General features: G+C 42.7%; 1 protein-coding gene across 1 annotated transcript in view; it reads left to right on the top strand.

Moving 5' to 3' along the window:
• Window positions 1–20,618, top strand: part of ADARB2 (adenosine deaminase RNA specific B2 (inactive)) — a 298,964-nt gene that overhangs the window by 259,008 nt on the left and 19,338 nt on the right. The window contains exon 6 of the mRNA XM_062493910.1: window positions 6,273–6,424. Within this exon, the coding sequence (XP_062349894.1) occupies window positions 6,273–6,424 (152 nt within the window). The remainder of the gene's footprint in view (window positions 1–6,272; window positions 6,425–20,618) is intronic.

Genomic DNA, 20,618 nt, shown 5'->3' with positions numbered 1-20,618 from the left:
TTACCATTGAAATGGTTAATGGCTCATGCACTGCCTGGAAGATGGCAATAAGAGGGGTACCTCAGCATGCTGTCTTTTCTCTGATCATGTCTATCAACAGCCTGGAAGAGGTTACATACTGCGTGGTTATAAGCTTTGCAGAGGACACCAAAATGTGGCAAGGACCAGTCACTAGGCTTGAGGGCTGGTCTGTCATCCCAGCAGGCTTGAGGGCTGGACCAGCAGGAACTTTGGCAGAAAACTTAGCAAGGACAAGTGCAAAGTCCCACACCAAGGAGGACCTTCCTCCTTTCCAGCAAGAAGGAAAGAAATACAGACTGGAGAACAGCTCTGCTGAAAGGGGGATGGGGTTTGTAGGCAGACAGGAAGCAAGACATTAGCTAGTGGTGTGCCTAACAGCAGAGAGGGTCAGCAGGATCCTGGGGACTATGAAGAGTCTGTCAAGGGATGTGTGCATCCACCACTAATCAGCAGTCATTACACCACATCTGCAATACTGTGTGCAGTTCTGGGTGCCCCAAAGGAAAGACATCAACCATCTGATGCAGGCTCAGCAGAGGCTGCTCAGTCTCAAAGGCCAGAGCACTTGGGCTGTGTGGAAGTGCTGACAGATGTGGACCTGGTGAGCCTTCAGGTGGGATGGCAGAGCCAGCAAAGCATGTCAGCAGCACAGTGGAGCTGACATCTTTACCAAGGTGTGCAATGGGAAGGTGACAGACAAGAGGCACACACTGAAACAAGAGAAGCTCATTCTGAGTATGAGGAGTAATTTTCCCATAGGGATAGGCTAGCAGTGGGACAGGTCACTCGGAAGGGTTGTGCAGTCTCTCTCCTGTCTCAGACATTTTCAAAATCTGAGCGTATAGAACCTTGAGCAATCTGACCAACTGCTTTGAGAAGGAGGGTGGGATAGAGATTTAAGCCTGAATTATCCTATGATGTGAAAACTGAAGTGAAACTGAGGTAGCATTTATTATACAGAAGGAACCAAGAAATTAAGGAAAACAAACAAAAATACTCTTTCTCTATATGTCATTCTTCTGCCCTTCATTCTTGAGTGCATATTCATATATGACTTTCTCTGAAGGCCATTAAACTCAGTGCAAAAACTTCCTTTGACTTCATAAGGTTTTGCATCAGGTCACAGACAAGGGTTAATCTAAGCAGGATTGTGTGTTCTTGTAAGCACCTGTGATACTGTTGCACCTAAGCAATAATAACAGGAATAATGGCAATTTTCACTTCAGGCTGGAGTTGAAAACAAGAGAGTATATTGAGTACATGGGTTTGGCTAACAAAGGGGGACAAGAGCATTGAAGGGTTTAATCAAAAACAATATTCTCTCTATTTCATTCAGAATTGCTTTCAAGTTTACATTAAATTATTATGTTTTCAGCAGTGTAGCAGCCCGAGTACTTGCTTCGTGCTATGGTCTCTTGGGAAACAAGTGCTAACACTGTATCTTAAACTACTGTATTGATCCACCTCCCTAACATGTTCAGTCATATTATTATTTTATTTGGATCAATGTTAACAGCCTTTAGTTAAGAGAATCCTCAGTGCAGCACAAGCTCTGTTCACAATAACTTCAATTCACTCTCTGTTCAGCCAAGACCAGGCACCACTGCTTGCCTAACCAGCACACACCATAAAAATCTCAAAAATCTCAAAAATCCAAAATTGTCGAGGCTAAGCACCTTTGAATGACAGAGCTGGAGTTATTGTCAAAGTAGATTCTGCTTCCTTAAAGTCCACGGGGAAGCAAAACTGTGTGTTATGGTATATTCTTCAATTTTAATATTTATTGCTATACATAGTTTTCTGCCATCATTGGAAGCTTTGTCATATGGTGACAAAATGGGAGGGGGTTCAAAATTAAATAAAAAATGCATCGTCTGTACATTGAAATCATATTTACTCCTTTTTCTCTGGAAAAAGAGAGACATCTTCTCACAGAGAAAACACATGATGCTGCCACATAGCTATAAGGACAGAGTTTTTAGGACAGACATGGTAGCTCAGCTCCATTGGGACTAGCTGTACACCATCTCCTCAGGCTTGGGGAAAGCACAAAGCTATTGTGAATGCATTTGCATTAACTTAGCCCAAATTAAACTTCTCTCTCAGGCCAGGAAACTGTTGTACAAAGTCACAAATGAAATGAAGCCAAAAAGATGGTTTTGTTTTGAGAGCATCATTCTTGACTCAAAGAACTTTAATTTTCCATCATTCACTAAGGAACAGGCAAGTTTGTTCTGTGGAGAGTATTTCCTATTTTCCACATACCTTCTTCCCACCAAGCCTACCTGCTGAGAGTGGCCTCTGCAGCTGGATTTCAAACATCAGGAACTTCCAGTGCAATATTTTATTTTTTTTTTCTGTGTGATGCTGTCTTTGAAAAGGAACCTCTGTTCCAGAATTTACAAATACTACCATTGATCTCGGTGAAATCAAAACACATACTTGCCTGAGAGTAGCATCAAGGCTTCTAAGAGCATGGGCAAGCAGGTTGGAGAAAGAAAGGGCCAGGATATAAAACTAATGGCCAGGAGACAGGTATTCACCGAACTGAATTTACCTCTTGGCATTCAAGAGTTACCCAGATGCCCAAGGCTCTTTTGGTCACCAGTGCAGAGAAATAGGCATCTCTGAGGTGGAACTCAGCAGACTTGTTCAGGTACCTGTTGGGGGTGAGATGAACTGCCGTGTGCTGGGGCAAATTTTTTTCCATTTCTCTGAAAGAGAGAATACAGCAACTTCTTCACATATTTAAGGTGCAGAACAATTCCATCTAGAATCCAATGTTGTAGCGATATGCAAATTACTTTCTCCCCCTTCTCTTCCTATTGCTAAATGTTATAGGTGTGAGTTTCACGACTTTTCTTTGGAAAGAGTGCCAGAATGGGAACTTCATCCTCTCTAAGAAGCAAGAGTGACAAACACTTCAAAAGAAAATTTTCTTTCAACAATTCATTGTCTAGAGTTTGAGTTAAACGAAAGCTAAAAGCACAACTAAAACCTGTCAGCTTCTAACCAGTCTGATTAAAAACCTTAGCCCTCCCAGATTTCATTTTTATGACAACCATAATCCTCCAGTTCTCCAGACTTTCACGGAAGAGATGAGAAGTAAGACGTAAATTTTCTGATGTACAAAAGAAGGACAAGAAAGACCTTTTGAGAAGCTTTTTCTAAGAATCACCATCAAAAAGCACACAAATACGATAATCTGATTCTCTTGCAATGGTGGTGGTAGAAAAATTGACATCATTTTCATTTGTATTTTTTATACCAGCTGGCCAATAGGGAAGGAAACAAAATACACCTCTTCTTTTTTAAAGACAAATAAAATTATAGAGCATCCTTAAAATAAATCAGCACTGTAGTAGGCTGGCTGCTGTAGTGCACCTTTCAGGTGCCAGGGAGGTGATTTTACCAGAAAGTAAGCTCTTTGAGCAAGTCAAAAGCAAACCACTGATTATTTTATACATAAAAAGCAAGGGATAGTCTTAATCCAGTCCAGTTACATGATTTTTTCCAGGAAAATCAGCTGCTTGTTACACACCTACTAAGCCTGCTGTTAGTTTCTCTAGGATGCTCTCTTGTATGTAGTACTAGAAATTCCCTCTACATACATTTGCATGTTAAAAACTGCTCCTCTGCTTGTCAGATTTTGTTTCACCAAAATGCTTCGTATATATTAAACCATAAGTATGTGCTTAAGTATCTTCTTGAAATCAGCTCAAAACATGGGCATGTATTATGCTGGATAACCAACTTCAGCAAAAGATGAGAATTTATCATGCTTTTAAATGTTCCTCTTGAATGAGCCTCAAATACTAACTCCCACAGAAATTCATAACAGGGAAAGGTTTAGGGATGAATTCTGCTCTTTTAGCCACTGCCAGTACACAGAAATGACACTTTATTGCCACCCCCTGACTGAACAGGATTTGTAGGCTTCACTGTGGGCTCCTCTCTCCTGTGTGCAGGTTGTGTTTGGCTGTGCAAAGGATGTTGTAAAAAACAACTGCTGCAAAATCATCTTCCCCCTCAGAGTTCAAAACACCTGTCCCAGAGGCAAGGCACAAGGGTACTGGTGCTGGAGTGCATCTCATGCTTCACCTAGACCATTTTTACAAGATCCCTGGGTCCCCTTGGGCTTTGAAATGCACCGAACGTCCCGTGCACAAGAATCTTTATTAAGCTATGGCAGATGGTGTTGCAACCCAAACTCTATTCCAGTTTTGTTACTAAACCTATTCAGCCACAGTTCTGGAATGAACCTCATGATTGAGTTCAGTTCTTAAAAATCCATCCCAAAGGCAGGTCAGGACCCTATGTGATATGAAGAACCTCAGCCTGCTGGAGGAGAGAGTCAAGTTGCCCTGCCCTCCAGCCCTGCCAACTATTTTTAGACCAGCTGTCTATCACCCAACCTGGCAGCCACACTGGCCAGAGACCCTTGTTGGTGCTCTTGAAGAGGTAAGAAAGCAAGGTTAATCAGTGAAAAACAATGACCAGTGAAAAGAGGATGGAAACTGGACTCCTGAAATCCAGCCTGAAGCATGACTGCTCCAAACCTACATAGCAACTGTCTCCAAGTACTGTAAGCTGCCCCCCTACACACACTCTGGTGAGATATAATGTAATAATAGCAGGCATTTGGACTGCACAGCTTTGTATTCTCCCAGCTGATTTTGCAGTGAATTATTTAAAACTACCTGCAATTGCTCTAAAGTCCAAGCAGCAGGACTTACAGAGATTTTATTATTTCAGAGTCTTGTATCAGGGCGATAATATAATTAGTGCAGTTGGGAAATTCCACCACAGCCAGCAGAAAATGAAGGAGCTGCATGTGGCAGCCCCAGCTCGGCAGCCGGTGTGACTCCCTGCCCTGACAGGCGAGCTAATGTGCCTGTAAATTCCTCCTGACAGCAAACGCATCCTGGCATCAAAAAATGACAAAACACCCAAACCATGGAAGAGTGACAGCCAAACAGCTTCAATAGCACAGAGGCTGCACTGGGAGAAAACAGGCAGAGGCAGCTTGGATGAAAGCCAAGGACTCGCTCAAAGGCTGAGTAAAAAGCACCCCTGTTTGCACTATCAGCAGGCAGAGACAGGCAGAAATCGCCTTGGTTAATGGGCTGTCCTGCAGTGAATTAAACAGGTGGGATTCCACCTTATTAACAGCATCCTAGGAAAATCATCACCTGCAGGTGCCTTTTTGTTCAGAGATATTCCTCCTAAAAGACACCTGAGTTTCTGTGGGAAGGACCAGGCCATCGGAGGGAAAGGAGTCTCATCATGATATCACATTTTCACCTTCAAAATTATAATCGTGAGCATCGCCCAAATACACATATTAGAGGCAGCTGTCTGTCAGAGAAATCACCCATATCTTCCCAAATGTAACTCATCAGAAGAACTGCACAGCAGCAGAGCCCTAATGCTGTGCTGTTGCTGCAAACGGCAGCACTGGGAGGGTTTGGCCTCCCGGGCAGCTGTTGCTAATGGAATATGTGCACTGTATCCCCATCTAGCTGCTGAACCACTGCAAAGATAAAAGCTCCATCTCAATAACTATCTTTTTCAACACAGCTGAGAAAAAATCTGTACAAGTTTTGTCCACCATTCTTAATATGGCTTCTGATTTCCAAAAATGCCAAGTGACCAAGAGGATCCTGCTGGCCTAGGTGGAGCACTTGTAGGTGACTCTGGCTGAATGGGGGAAACGAGCAACCCTGGGGAGCAGGGAGGGCTGGCAATGGTCATTAAACTTGGGTGCTTCTTAGAAGCCCTTTTCAGTGGAGCATGTGAACAGACATCTCAGCTGTGGTGATTGAGGTTAATGGGATTCAAACATGTACCTAGGCATTGTGATCAGCAGAGCTGAGATGTCTGTTTACATGAGAGCCCAAGAGAACTCGTTTTTTCATGCACCAGAACCACTTTAAAATCAGCATGTTTATGCATCTGTGCATGCTAGGAAGGAGAGTTACCCTTCAAAAATCCATATTTTATCATTGGAATATATCTTAGGTGAGCAAGCCAAAAGCCTTTTGGCAGTTTTGACCTCTTTCACACATTTCTTCACCTGGAGAAGCTTACTGTTTTTCTCTTGTTGTCACCAGGCAAAATATATGATGCCAGGTGCTAATAAAAACAAACAAACAAGCAGAGGGAGAAAAGGAGAGAGAGAGAGAGAGAGCACAGAAATGTTTCTGATTTGCCACGTAACAAATGACCTGGAACCTGTTTTGTGATCATAGCAAACGGCGAGAAGACTGGGAGCGATCAATCTTCGTGCGATTAAAAGAAGGAGGCTACAGGCTGCGGGAGAACATCCTGTTCCATCTGTACGTGAGCACTTCACCCTGCGGAGACGCGCGCCTCAACTCCCCCTACGAAATCACAACCGACTGTAAGAAAAAAGTCTTCCTTCTCCTTCTCCTCCTTTGTGTTTGTTTTGTCTTTTTTTGGTTTTTTGGGGTTTTTTTTGTTTTTTTTCAAGATCAGATCCTTCTTGCTGTCTTTCTTTGCTGGCAGAAATCGTTTCACTTGAGAGCAATACCACTACAGGCTTTAGAGAGTGTGTGTCTGGCGCTTGGTCCTGTGTGCTGTGGGAAGGTGTGCAGGGAAAATCACAACTGAGCTAGGCAGCTCCACACACCTGGGGCTCCATGGCTCTGCTGGGGAATACATCCCTGTATTTCCTGCTTGATACATACAACCCTGAAAGTAAATAAGTGTTTTGGAAAGCATCAAAGAGATCCTTGAAGCCACAGCCAGAGGTTGGACCAGTGGATCAGGGCTCTAGCTGGAGATGCATAGACTCTTCTCAGGGTTCAGAGAGTATGTATGGCTTAAAGGGTTGCATTTTCAATAAAAGAAGGTTACAGCAGCTGGAGCCTGAAGTAGAGATTGATATGATATGATATGATATGATATGATATGATATGATATATGATATGATATATGATATGATATGATATATGATATGATATGATATATGATATGATATGATATATGATATGATATTATATGATATATGATATATGATATGGCATATCTGTAGTGTTGATTATTCATCAGAATCTCTCTAAATATATCCTGCACTTGCAGAAAATAATGACAAGACCCTTATGGAAGGGATCCTTCTGAAGCCATCCTGCTTATATCAAATATACTGCATGGTCACTCCATGGCAGCTGGGTTTGTTGGAGTCCACCAGATCAGCCTTAGAGTCCCTGGCACCATGCCTATGGCATTTAAGCAAACACATGATTTTCCAGGGATTTCTTCAGTAAAGGTGATCCTTCAAAAGAGATTAAAAAATCGGGTCTTGAGCCAATGTGTGCCACCAACAGACCTGCAGAGCTTTCTGTCCATGATGACATACCCCATCTCCCCCATGACCCAGCATTCTCACCTCTTCACTCCCCAGCTATGCATGTCCCTGTCCTTGCCCTGCCATGGCAGAGGCACGTCCTTGTTGCTTTCCCACTGCACCAGCTTTGTCCCTGCCTAGCCACATGCAATGCCCCCAGCAAGGAACAGGGCACTCCAGAGATCAGTGGCTTATTATGACATGCCTGTCATCCCATGATCCAGTACACAAGGCACAGCTACTCTCTTATCTCTGCCCCAGCCACTGCTCCTCATTTTACAGTGCTGCAAAGCCCATAGTGCTGGCTGCCAAATGTACACATAATGAGAAATAGTCCTTGCCCCGACTACCTTGGTTGTGAGGCAGGCAAGACAAAAGAATGGATGGAGGAGGAAGCATAGACACGGGAATGTAAAATTAATCACCCAAGGTCACTCAACAACCTCACTTCCTCAGGGGCTAATCCATCAGACAGTAGTTCCACTCCTTTGTGATTTCTTATAAGTTATTTATTAATGATTAGGTATTATTCTGCCCAAATTCGAATTTCTTTTCACATGTGAAACAGCAGCTTGCTGGTGCAAGAAAGCAGAATGCACCTATTCAGGAAGGAAATGCGGTCCTTGCCTGATGTGATTTCTGCATTGTGTCAGCAGGGTTTATAAAATGAACAAAAACAAGTAAATGCTTAAACTCAAAATCAAATCAACAAATGGTGAGTTAACAAAATTAAAAGACATCATTGAAATCAAAATTAAAAATAAAACAGGGAGTTCTTATGAATATCAAAAGAAAGTGATCTTTGGCTTCCCACTGTATAGGTGTATCAAGAGAGATCTAAAAAGGCTTTATGTTTGGTTAAAGACACTCATGTTTTCCAGGAGATGGATTTCCTGGGGCACACCTTAGCTGACATCACAATTGGAAACACCAGAATCTGTATTTATTTTTAAAAGGTAGTTCATTCTCAAGAGCAACCAGAGGCTGTCCAGGCTGGATTCTGTTCTTCCTGGCATGAGGAAGTCGGTGCTTTGAGCAGCTGACAGCCTGTGCTGCCTGAGTGTATGCAGCTGAACCCAGCCCTGGAGGTGAACCCTGCTTGGCTCATGGATTTCTTCAAAGACCAGATAAACCTCCCAGCTAATGAGGGAATGCTTCTGTAGATAACAAGATATACAAGCAGCCGTGTTTAAAAATATATAATCACGTAGTACATGGCACAGGCAGTAAACTTATAGATAATCATGAAAATAATTTTCCTGTTGGCTATTACACCAGTTATTTTCCCAAGCAGAAGCTGAGGCAGAAAGGTCTGTGTGGCTTAGCCAAGGTTAGACAGTGATTCAGTAGCAGGACCTGAAGAGATGCTACACCTGGGTTGTAATTCACTATTTTAAACATATCCCGCTACCTTTGTCCTGTGCTCTTAAAATAATTTAGCACTGTGTAGAAAGCCATGTTGCCCAAAGCTGTCCTTCAGTGAGATAAGCATTTCCTTTCAGCTCGCATTATCCCAGAGACATCTGGGAAGATAAGTATTTTATAATGTTTATCATTCAGATCTTCTCTTTCCTCTTTTTTTTTTTCTAAAGAAATAACCTTTCTTTCATCCAGTAATGACAAGAAACTCCAGATGAATGCTGTTTCATTTCTTAAACAACAAAGAAACCTCTCCTAGAGCTAGCACAAGCCATCAAACGTTACTGATTATTCTCTAAAGATGCATTAACATTTAAAAACGGTGTCTCACCATGTGGTTCCTGGTTTTGAGAAGGAATATGATAAGCCTTTATCAATATAGGGAGTGAGTAAAATCCACTTCTCAAATCTCGTTCCAAAAATTTCCCATTATCCACCGTGTCTTTCCAGCACCCTCAGGGAGGCCTCACATTTCCTTCTTATGAGCTTTGTTCTGGTAAGGGAGGATGTAAGCTGGCACGCTTTTGAAACCCAGTTTACTTCTTACTGGATAGAGCAGAGCACCAAGTCTGTGACATGTGTGAAAGTCTGACAGCTGCAATGCAGAGGAGAGGTCCAGGGAGCCCACACCCCTGCCAGCTTCATGCAGACATTAGGGACAAACAGATAAAATCAGACTTCAATTTGAAGAAATGGCCTTCTTGAATCAGAGGTAAGCTGACTTGTTAGTTGATAACATCCTTAGGCAGCTCTAAAAGAGAGACAAAATCCAGTTGGACCAGGCTACTTTGAGCAGGGAGGGGTTTTCTAACTCTGTTTTGGTGCCTGTAGGTCAGGAGGTTGGAGGAGCTTGCAGGAAGTGCAGTCAGAGCTTTGGAAGAATGTGCAGTCTGAGAGAGCAGGGGAAGAGGCTGAGGGCAAAGAGGCAAGAGCAGCTGAGAGCAGGACAGGAAACAGGGTCAGTGGTGTTGCAGGAATATGAGATGGGGAAATGCCACAGGGGTTTCAGATGCATTTTATAGGTTTGTCCAGGCTCATTCTCTCCAGTCAGTCTCCCTCCCAAGACCCTTTCCATCTTTTTCCAGGGTCAGCCTCAAGGTTGTAGCACAGCTATATGACAAAAAGGCAGCACTGGTGTCATCACAACTCTAATTGTTCCTTCACAGACACAGCTTCCCTCCTTCAGTTCAGTGCTGCAGCTCAGGGAGCCTGGGACATCTCCTTTTTCTGATGCCTTCTCCCTTCATGTACATCTGAGCCAGGTATGCCTGGATTCCTGAGCTCTCCCAAGGGCACTATCACAGTGGGTTTCCTGAAGGGCCTAAGGGAGCTGCTGTCTCCCATTATGGCACACACACTCCAGCTCCTGAGGTGGAGCCCTGGGGGCAGCTCACCCTATGGGATTTGTTGCATATTTTGCACTTTCTCCTAAATCTAGGACAAACCACATAATAATCAAGCCCTTGATTTGCTAGTGCACCATACTAGCTAATTTAGTGCTTCTTGACTCATTGGCTTTTTTTTTTTTAGTCTCTTGAGAAGCAAAATTAATAGCTTGAATTTTTGAGCTAAAAAAATCCTCTACTTCCCCACTCCTCCTTCCCTGGCAGTATTTTACCTCATTGTCCATCACTACATGGATCACCAAAGAGACAAAAAGAATCTGCCCCAGGCCTTGTCTCAGTTCTTCTCCCCTGGGCTGTTTTTCTATCTCTTGCTAACACTGTATTGCCTTGTGCCATTGACTCCTTGATAGCCCAGCTCCTGTTTTATCCCACACTTCCTTTAGGTCTGAAACACACCATTGCATCTGCTCCACATGGGGCTTTTCTCCTGCTTGTCTATTAACCTACAGCTGTGCAGAAGCTCTCATGCACACGCATTTGACAGAACTCTCATCTAAGCAGGACCCGCGTGCACCCACGTGAGCCAGATCATTGCCTTGGTAGGTGATGTGATGAGGAGATGTGCACTGCAGTTTTCAGTGAGTTGGGGAACTGAAGGGTACCCAGGAAGCAACATTTGTGCTCTCTGCTTCAAGTGTGCTTTCACTGGGCAGACCTGCACTTTCCCTGTTTGTGATTCTGGCTGCTGGATTTTACATTCCATTCTCAGAAAAAAAAATGCTGTTGACCCCCAGATCTAAGGCTGCTCACAGCAGTAACTCAGCACTCTGTGTTCAGGTGGGGCTGACTCAGGTTTTGTCATCCCCAAACCAAATCCCTGAAAGTCATATTCTGGGCAGGCTGTCTGGAGAAAGCCAGATTCACACAGAGACCCTCTAAGGAGCCTGATGATCTCCTAAAACTATCATGAGAGTCTCAGTCCCAGAACTCAGCATTCAGTGTCCTGCAGGGAGTTATCAGGATGGAAATACTGCCTATGGCAGTAACTGGACTAGAATCACTCCCCAAACCATTGGGTTTGGTGAACATTTCTGGATGTACAAGGGGAAGAAGTCTCTGCCTGTCTTTTGCCAAATCCATGTTTGGTTAAATGGACAAATTCTGTTCTTGTAAATAGAAGGGAAAGGGGAAAGCACTTCAAGAACCATCAGTGATCTGGAAAGAAATTAGTTATCTGGAACTGCAAGAAAATTCAGGTTCTAACAAAATTATAAACTTCCCCATTACAAAAATTGAGGATAACCATAGGTCACTCCTTGGACTTGGACACTATTTTTTGTTCCCATTGCACAAGTGCTCTCAGGTATCACCTCTCTCTGTCACAGCTGCTGATCTGATGCAGCTTGGGAAACTGTCTTGGAAATTCGTAGCTATCTGGTGCATGGAGCAGCTTCCTCCTAGGCTATAAAGTTGATTTTATGCTGACGAATGACCCATCTGTGGAACTGGGATGAAGGTGCATTATTTTCCTATTTTTCATATGACTGAGCAGAACAATACCTTGGGGGATTCAGAAGAAAATTATCATAGAGAACCATGCCCAGAAGTAACAGGAAACTAAAAAAATGCATACACCACTGTAGGCTGTAGTGCTGAATACTGCCTCGGGAGAAATAATCAGAGCTCTGGATGAATTATTGTGGTCAGCCCGGATTGCTTTGTCATATAAAGGATGCTGCAGAAATTGCAGATACAGCAAGAGGCTCTTGCATTACTTCACAGGCCAGGGAATTAGTATTAAAGAAGGTGGAAGGAAATTGTCCTTTCACTTCATTAAGACTGGACTGGGTCTCATCCAAAAGGTTTGGGTTCAGGTATGAGCACAGCACCCTTTGTCAGCCTCCTCTGAGGTCTCGTTCCATGGAAACAATGGCCCCTTCTGCTTGTGCCACTGACCCAGCCTCAATTTACCAAAGTAAACACAGAGGAAATGCAGCAACTTTCTACAGCTGACTTGAGGCTGGTCTGTCAAGGAGCATTTGTCCCTGCTTAAGACAGTTAGCAGACATTAGGTTTATATGCAATTGCCCTTTTTCTAACTTTGTCTTCCCAGGCTGCTGAAATGTTGTGTGACTGCTCTCACTCAAGTTAGCTTGGGAGGGAAAGCATGGTCACAGGACAGTTCCCTCTGCTTAATTCTCTCCCTCACTTACACACTTCACCCCTGGCTGGGAGCAGAGGTGAAGTGTGCTCCTGGTCAGGATTGGCAAAGATGACAGCAGAGCCCAGCCCAGCTGTGGTCCTCTGTCCCCGCAAGCACTGCAGTGTTCTGATTTAGCTCAGGGCTTTCCAGGTGTGGAAGTGGTGCTGCAGACAGTTCAAGGATTTCTTTGCAGCTTCTAAAACAAATCCATTATGGCACTGCGGGGGAGCTTTCTTCTTCTGCGAAAGGTGGGCAAAGGGATTTCAGGAGAAGACAGTGTGGCTGAGAAGAATCAGTGGTACCCTGGGACAGGAGGGCCACAGAGAGGATGGGAAAGTTGGAGGGAGAGTGGGTCTGTGATGTTCAGCTATGATGGGGAAGTGGGCGACAGACAGCAACGTAAAGCCTGTGAGGGGTGGGGAAATTCTCAAGATGGGTGAAGCCCCTCTGCTTCTTCCGATGCACAGCACCCACACAGGACCTGCAGGCACTGGTTGGAGCCATCTCCAGTGCTGCAAGAAGCTTTTCCTCCCCCAGCCTCTTCTACTCATTCTCTGCTCATCCGAGGCTGCAGGGAAGGGAGAGAATGGAAAAGGGGGGGAAAATTCCTGCCAGAGGTACCAGAATGGAGACAGTGACTGGCCAAAGCCCTTTGCTGTGAACCCTGAGCCCTTCTGATGCCACCTGAGGAAAAAGCTGCAGAAGCAGCAGCTGTAGCATCTTGATGCTCAGATGGACCCATTGCTCAGACAGAGCAGCAGTGCCAGAGGGTCTGGTGCACATGTTCTGGAAATCCCATCACTTTTGGTAACCCAAATAACTGATACCTTACATGGCCTGTCATGCCAAACCTTTTGGAAATCCCAAAGGTCAGTTCTAACCCCTAAACCTGCCAGAGAAACTGGTGGTGTCTGGGTTTAGGGGAGCTGTGGAAGCGCCCATGGTTTTTTTCTGTAATATCATATTAGAGCCCAGGATGCATTTTGGAACAAGGCTTTCATTTCTCTACATTGGAGTCCTGAAGCTTTCGGTACAATTAATCTACCTGGAAAAGTTTGCTGTTACTTTATATTCCATTTTTCATCTCTACCAGGTTGGGTAGTTGGGTTCATAGTGGAGTTTTGCTAAAGCTGACTGGTGAATAACAGTTCTCAGGTCTCAAAGTACTGACTGTTTGAAAAGAAATCAAAACCTGACAGGCAAAATTTAAAAGAAAATAATTGTGTGAATCTGGGATCACATATTTCCCTTATCTCCTGGTCATCAGTAACAATGGGTAGGAAAACCCTGTTTCATTTCCTCCCATGTCTAGTTCAGGGTGGGTTTTTTCATTCAAGGCCACTTGGGATCAAATAAAAACTTGAATCTGTGTCTCTCAAGTCCTGGATCAGTGAATTTCCTCTCAGCTGAGCTAGACAGCTCCCTTTTTTAACTCTCTGTTTTAAAACTTTGTCAGAACTGACACATCATGGGAAAACTCTTTGCCTTTGACAATGCATTGAAAATGTCCCAATTCCTTCTCCTTGTGATATTCTTGGCTGCTTTTGCTTATTTGAGTTTTGTTATTTCAGGGGGAGTTTAAAGTAGAAAATAAGATTTTTAGAAGTATATGTCAATGCTGTGTTTGTCTATCCAGGAAAAGAGAAAGAATATGCAGAAAACTATGGATTGCTCAGAGCCAGCATTTGCCACAGCTTTGGAAAGCTTTCATGTAAAGCAAAATGTGTTTGTTAGGATTCAGGAAAACTGGTTTCCACAGCTATAATCAGATTCTAATTTTAACAGAATGCTTGAATCGCCAAAGGGCATTGCACTGTATTTATTGATTCTGCTTTGTTATGGGTTTTGCTGCTTTGTAAAACACTGCATTTGGATGCAATGTTCAGATGTGATAAAAAGGCTACATTAATCAGCAAAAGACCATGCCTGAGAAGTTTTCAGAATAGCAGTAGAAAATTTCACCAAGAAAGGCTCCTGGTCCCCAGATTTGTCCAGCCCAAGGAATGGTGGTATCTCCAAAGCCCTTTGCAGCAGGGAAAAACAGACCACATGCTCCTGGACATTTGTCCATTCCACCCCAACATCCCATAGCCTACTACAGATATGCAGCTAAATAAGGCCCAGTCTTTTTTGGGTGGAAATATAAAACCATAGTTGGGAAAAGATCTCTTGTGGGTGAAAACTACACCCACTCAGATCTAATTTAGTCCAATTTGCCCTTCCACTGGTGGGAATTACAGGTAAAACTCATAGTTTCAGAAAGCTTATCAGGCAGCTCCAGGACCAGTTCAGATCTTTGTAGGGCTTCTGGAAGTCCTTAGAGTTCTGGGGAGTTTCTTAGAGTCTTAGGAGAGAAATCTGAGGACATCTGTATGAGTAGAAAACAATTTAATTCTTACCATGATCCTGCAAGCTGCCTTCTCTACCCAGTCTGGGGCAACACACCTCACTCTGGTAATTTCTATTTCTATACCTATAAAATAGGAATAAAAGGGATCCAGCAATCACAGCTCTGAGAAAGGATAGTTAGTGCTGAGAATAGAATACTAAAATGGAAAACATTGTATATTCTATGCACTACTATAAAATTATTCAGAATAATTTAGCAACTTTCATCCACAGATTTTTAAGGCAAATAGGAGCCATTTTCTGGTGATCAAGACTTAATTTCTTCAGCCAAAGACCATAGGACTCCAGAGCTCCAGAAGCTGAATTAGAATATATCTGGTGACACATCAGGAACCACAGCCTCTCTAGACTCATCCCAACCACAGTGTGGCTGAAAATCTGTCGACATTATTGACAGATTGGTCTTGCTTCTGTCTCATGGGGTTCATTTTCTGTTTTCATATTTTGCTGGCTTCTTCCACAACATTTTCCTTAAAACATCCTTGAAGATTTCACTTTCTCAACTGCAACAAAATTCCAATGCCACATGAATAGCAGCATGTTTTGTTGATAAAAGAGGGTTATGATGAATAACACATTCTTGTTATGTTTGTGTAAACTTCTTGATTAAAATATGTCAGGAGAGAGAATTGTCACCAAATAGGCAATTCCAGTGATGTTGATATATTTTTCACACAAAATATATTTAAAACACCTCTCTAGCTTTAAGAAAAAAACATTTCTCCTTTACAAAAAAAAAAAAAAAAGAAAAAGAGATGCAATGATGCACAGCTTAGCACATGTGTGAATAGCTGGTTCCCCCTGGTCTCTGCTGGATGCAGCATCTCACTGTCCCCATGCAGCCTCCAGGCACTGGCTATGATCAGCTGCTGACCTGGGAACAAGCAGCCCCTCTGCACGCTGTCAAAGATGAGCTGTGCATTGCTGCAGCCCAGCTAGTGGCCCTCTCTGCCTGGTGACAAGCCTGGTGGAGGCTCCAGAGGCAGAAGTCTTCTCCTCAGAGAGTTCACAGCCCTGCCACAACCCTTTGCCAGATCTCTAGACTTTGCTCTGTGGGAGCAGCTGCACCTTCAAAGCCACGGCGGGACATGTCTGATTTTAGACAAGAGGAGCAATTAGTAATTAAAAATAATAATCTTGAAGTGTTTGAGTTGTACTTTCCTTGATTGCCACATGCACAGAATCTTAATCCCACTGGTAAATCTTGTACTTTTGGCTTCAACATATTAATGATTTTCTAGTCTAGAGCAGGTTGGAGTCCACAGCCTGGGCTTGTAAGGTGGCACAAAGAATTTCCCTGACACCTGACCCAGTACTGCTCATTCCTCCTTGCCTGGAACAGTCATTTATAACTCTCAGAGGAATCTGTGCATGACTTTGCTGCCAGCAAATTGTTTTAAAGTGATTTTTAACTAGTTGCTCACATTTTGATCCCAGGCATTCCTCAAAGACAAACATTAGAGAAAACCTGTTTGCAGGCTTTGAGCTATTTCTCTCAGATTTTTTTTTTTTTCCTCTCAGGGTATTAAAGCCTGCTGAGAGTCCAGGCTTACTTAGAAGTTAGTCTGATGCTAAAATGGATTTCATGTGTTAGAGTGTCATTCTCTGCTCTAGCATATGTTCAATGAAGGTATTTTGGCACCTCTCCCAAGGATGAGCTTTCAATACATTTCATATTAAGTTACAAAAATAGTAAAAACTCATTGTAAAAGTGCTATATTATCTGAACAAATGAAATTACTGCTCCTCAGTAATCATATATGGAGGTATTTTGATGGACCAAAATGAAAAGTTTTCTTTAAAACTCTCACTGATAAACTTTAATATGCTGAAATACCATTCTTACTCCCTTCCTACAGTTACTGTCTCTAACACAATTCAATTTTAAAAATAACCCTTAATTTTAAAAAACTAAATTAGTATGTACTTAAAGCAGATAAGGAAAAATAATGCATTCATGCTGTTCTTGTGGATTCAAATTTCAAGTTTTCACTGCTTCTTCTGGATTAAATGCCACATATTGATAATCTGTGGATAGGCAAATTGATTTTGGTATCACATGTTGTCAGTGCATCACTAGAAACGACTGGCAGATGAAAAATTATGGAAGAAGTAGAAAGAGTGAAAATTGTTATTTGAGGGTTAGTGAAAAGAAGAAAGAATAATATGCCAAAGGGAACATCCTTTATCAGGTCGTGGATTCTCTGATCTTCGGAGCTACTGTCCAAACAAAGTATTTCAACCACAAAAGAGGCAGGGAGAAGGGAAAGGGTAAAGAAGTTCAATCCCCAATGTTAATTTCAGTTCCAAAAATTACAGGTTTGTGACATTGTCATATAAAGTACATATTCAGCATTTTTATTTGTATATAGGGCTTAATGATACTGTTCAAGTCATAGATTTGAACTGAAATCTGCTACAATGTGGTGGGTGCCACATGGCTCTGGGAGCAAGCAAATCTCTCCTAGGACTGCCTCCAGGCACAGTATCCCTCACAGCCTATATTTAAAAGTTATATCTTGACTTTTAGGGATTCATCTCAACATGCTTTTATCTTGTTTAACCTGTACAAAACAGGGTCTTGTGTTCCCTTCTGGGAAGGACACATGCCTGACACATGCCCCACTGCAGGGGCAGCTCTGTAGACCCTTCTTTTCACAAATTCAGACTTACTTCCTAAAGTATCTTGTTTTCCAAAGCTGGCCCATGGCATTTCAGCCTGGATCTGTGCTGGTCACCAAAGCACAGTGCAGTAGGGATTTATCTGACCAGGCACCCTGCCCAGCAGAGTAGACACATCCAAAGTGTTCACTGTGCTGTGATTCTCATTTCAACACTTCCAGAAATAGTTGTACATTTAGTCAGCATCTGGTTGAGGAAAGTGCGTATCTAAAAACCATCAAAATAGAAAGGCAGTCAAATGTTGACACTCCTCCTTCCACCCCTTTGTCTCACACTGCTCTAAGGAAGCTTTATAAACTATGCTGAGGAGAGGAGGGTCCATCCCTGGAAAAAAATGCAAGATAGGCTGTTTTATTTCTTCTTTCCTGAAGAGAGAACAGCCTCCACTGAAGCAGAGAAACAGAAAATGAACCTCTGAGGCAGTCATGCAAAATTTCAGATGGATCTTTACTCGTATGATTCTGTTTAATCACTGTCCATTTCCTCTTCACTCCTTAACTAAATAATAAATGTGGAGTGGCTTTTTCATTACCTTCTGAGTTAGAACTGGTCCTGGAGCAAATACAAAAATAAGTGGTGAGGTTTGAAATCAGAGGGTTTCACTGATTTTAAATACAAGACACCTGTCTGTGTATATTTCTAATCCACTAATTAATCCAGCACCTTTTTATCCTAGGAGCTCTCAGGAGTAATTTCCACTGAAATTACTGAGTGTAGCACACAACATAAATCCACTCCAAATGATTTTTAAATTTGTCCTTTCCAATTCTGGTTTGAATTGACATTTTGTTCTGGTTGAAGTGGCATCCACAGACGCATCTCCCCTGCAATTAGCTGAGATTAAGCAGTTGGAGAACCAGCACAGAGAAGATCAGAAATGCTTATAGTCACGGATGTTTTGATCATACTGAACAGCAGAGCAGCAGTAGGCTGCAGTTTGTGACTTTAAGATGCATAAATAAATATATTTCTGAGACTGCATTAAAATGATCCATAGCAGGCTGTGCCAGAAAGTGGACCATGTTTTTTACTGCTGACAAGCAGCTTATGTGCTGGAGTCTGTCTGCAGCTTCTGAGTGCAGAACTCACAGAGCCTCATCTTTTCCTTTGGTTATATCTTCCTGTGCTACTTAATGATGTGCTAAGAAAGAACTCAGTGTGTTCTAGTTGCAGATTTGGATTTATTTAATCACTGTCAATCTGAAAGCATTCAGAGCTTTGGGCTATTGGTATTTTATATAAATGCCACTAATGATCTTCTGGAGCATGTGTCCCAACTATCCCAGCAATGTGAGCAGCCTGAGACAGGCAGCACGGTGCGAGGTTTGAGTCACACCCTATTTGTTGAATTTAATAGCAGTTGAGCAGCTAAAACCCCTTATCAGAGCTGTGGGAGTGTGTCCTGGGGTGAGTGTACACTGGCCACAAATGCTAAATCCTATCAGCCAGTGCCAGCTGCTCGGCTGCACCCTGGGCAGGGTGCAGGGACAAGGAGCAAAGCTGGACACATGTCAATATGAGCATTCACAAACTGAGACTATCAGTGCACTTGCACGCTTAAGTGCTCTTCAGAAACTTTATTTTTCAGTTTCTGGCACTTGCAATCCAGGGTTGAGATGGTGAGATGGTGAGAGCAACCAGATGCAGAGTGCTTTGGCTTTTGTACTTCCTTCAGTCCTGAGATCAGATAGACAAATGACAAAGTAAATAAACAGACCCCCTGAAATTCACAGACATCTTTCATATCCCTCTCCCTAAAAATTTTTGGTCTATGCTTTAAATTCCCCAGCTGCTCAACAGCTATTTGCAATCCCACTGCTGTTTTTTCCCTGAACTTGCTCCTTATCTCTGTCAGCATATTGTGGGTTGCTTTGCCCCTGACTGAGGTAACATTTATGTAGTGAAATCAAAGCCACATAAATGATGGGCTGCTCTTCTTATGCTGCAGTCACTAAAATTCCCTAGGAGTCACATATCTCTTTGCATGTATGGGAAATATGGGTGTATCAACATACTGAATTGCTTGAATAAGAGAATAATCTAGGAGATCAAAGCACCCACAGGGGAGGCTCAGAGCAGGAGCTGAGAAAGAGAGGAGAATCTAGAGAGACAGGAAATAAGAAAAGTGTAACAAGAGAATATAATTTTCTTAAAAGTTGAAGAAGGAAACAGTAAAAAATCATTTTATCCTGAGGGATTTCCAGCAGGTGGATTCCTGTGGTAGATCTTCCTGGAAGGATAGCATCTGTTTTTCATAAATAGTTGCTGAGCAATACCTTTAAATGAATTTGCATGAGAAGGTAGCATCATTATCTTCATTATACCTGTGGGAAAGCTTAGGAAAAGAGAACTGGTTTGCTTAAAGTTACACTTTCCACCAGCCAAAACATCAATAGCCTCTTGAGTCACTCTTCACTGCTTCCCTGGCAGAGATCTTACTCTGCTGTGCCATCAATTCTCAGTATGTGCAGACAAAAGTAAAGTGGTTTTGGTAGACATTTCTCACTGTTGTTCAGCTAGATGTGTTTGCTAAGCAGAAGTGATGGCTTTCTACTTTTGTTGTCCAAATTTCATGGTACCTTTCCCACGACTGTGTGGTTTAATAATAAAATTGCTGCTCACCTTTGTTTCATGTTTTTAAAAAAAAAATGCTTCCTTGCAGAGTCCCAGGAAAAATATGGAGCAGTTCCCAGGTAGGTAATAGAGTCCAAAGAGCATCTTCTAAATGATGCTGCACTTAGCATTCCAGACAAGAGGGATATACAAGGGATCAGCACACATGATCGTGGAAGTGGTTTCCTGACTGTGTTGGCACAACAAGAAAATTTGAGAACAGAGGGATCTGAGACATTTCTGAGACTGTGGAATTTTTGCTTATTAATTTTTTTTATTTCTCCATTGGCTGTTCCCAGTTTCTCCCACAACCCAAGTTTGAAAAGCCACAATACTCCAAGTCAGGTGTTTACTGCAGTGTCTTGATTTGTGAGGTGCTGACAACTGGGCACAAGGACCCTCCAGATCCCCTGCTGCTGGGAGGATGTGGCTGCTGATGGGGATGGCTGCTGATGGGGATGGCAGTGCAACCACCACTCTTCCCCAAACTCAGATGCTGTAGCACCATTACTGTAACAGTATTTCCAAACTATATTTATATATTGTGGAGATTGAG

Source organism: Cinclus cinclus, chromosome 1 (genome assembly GCF_963662255.1).
Source record: "Cinclus cinclus chromosome 1, bCinCin1.1, whole genome shotgun sequence".
Taxonomy (NCBI): domain Eukaryota; kingdom Metazoa; phylum Chordata; class Aves; order Passeriformes; family Cinclidae; genus Cinclus; species Cinclus cinclus.
Note: the sequence above shows the minus strand (reverse complement) of the source record. Positions and strands in the feature narration are given on the sequence as shown.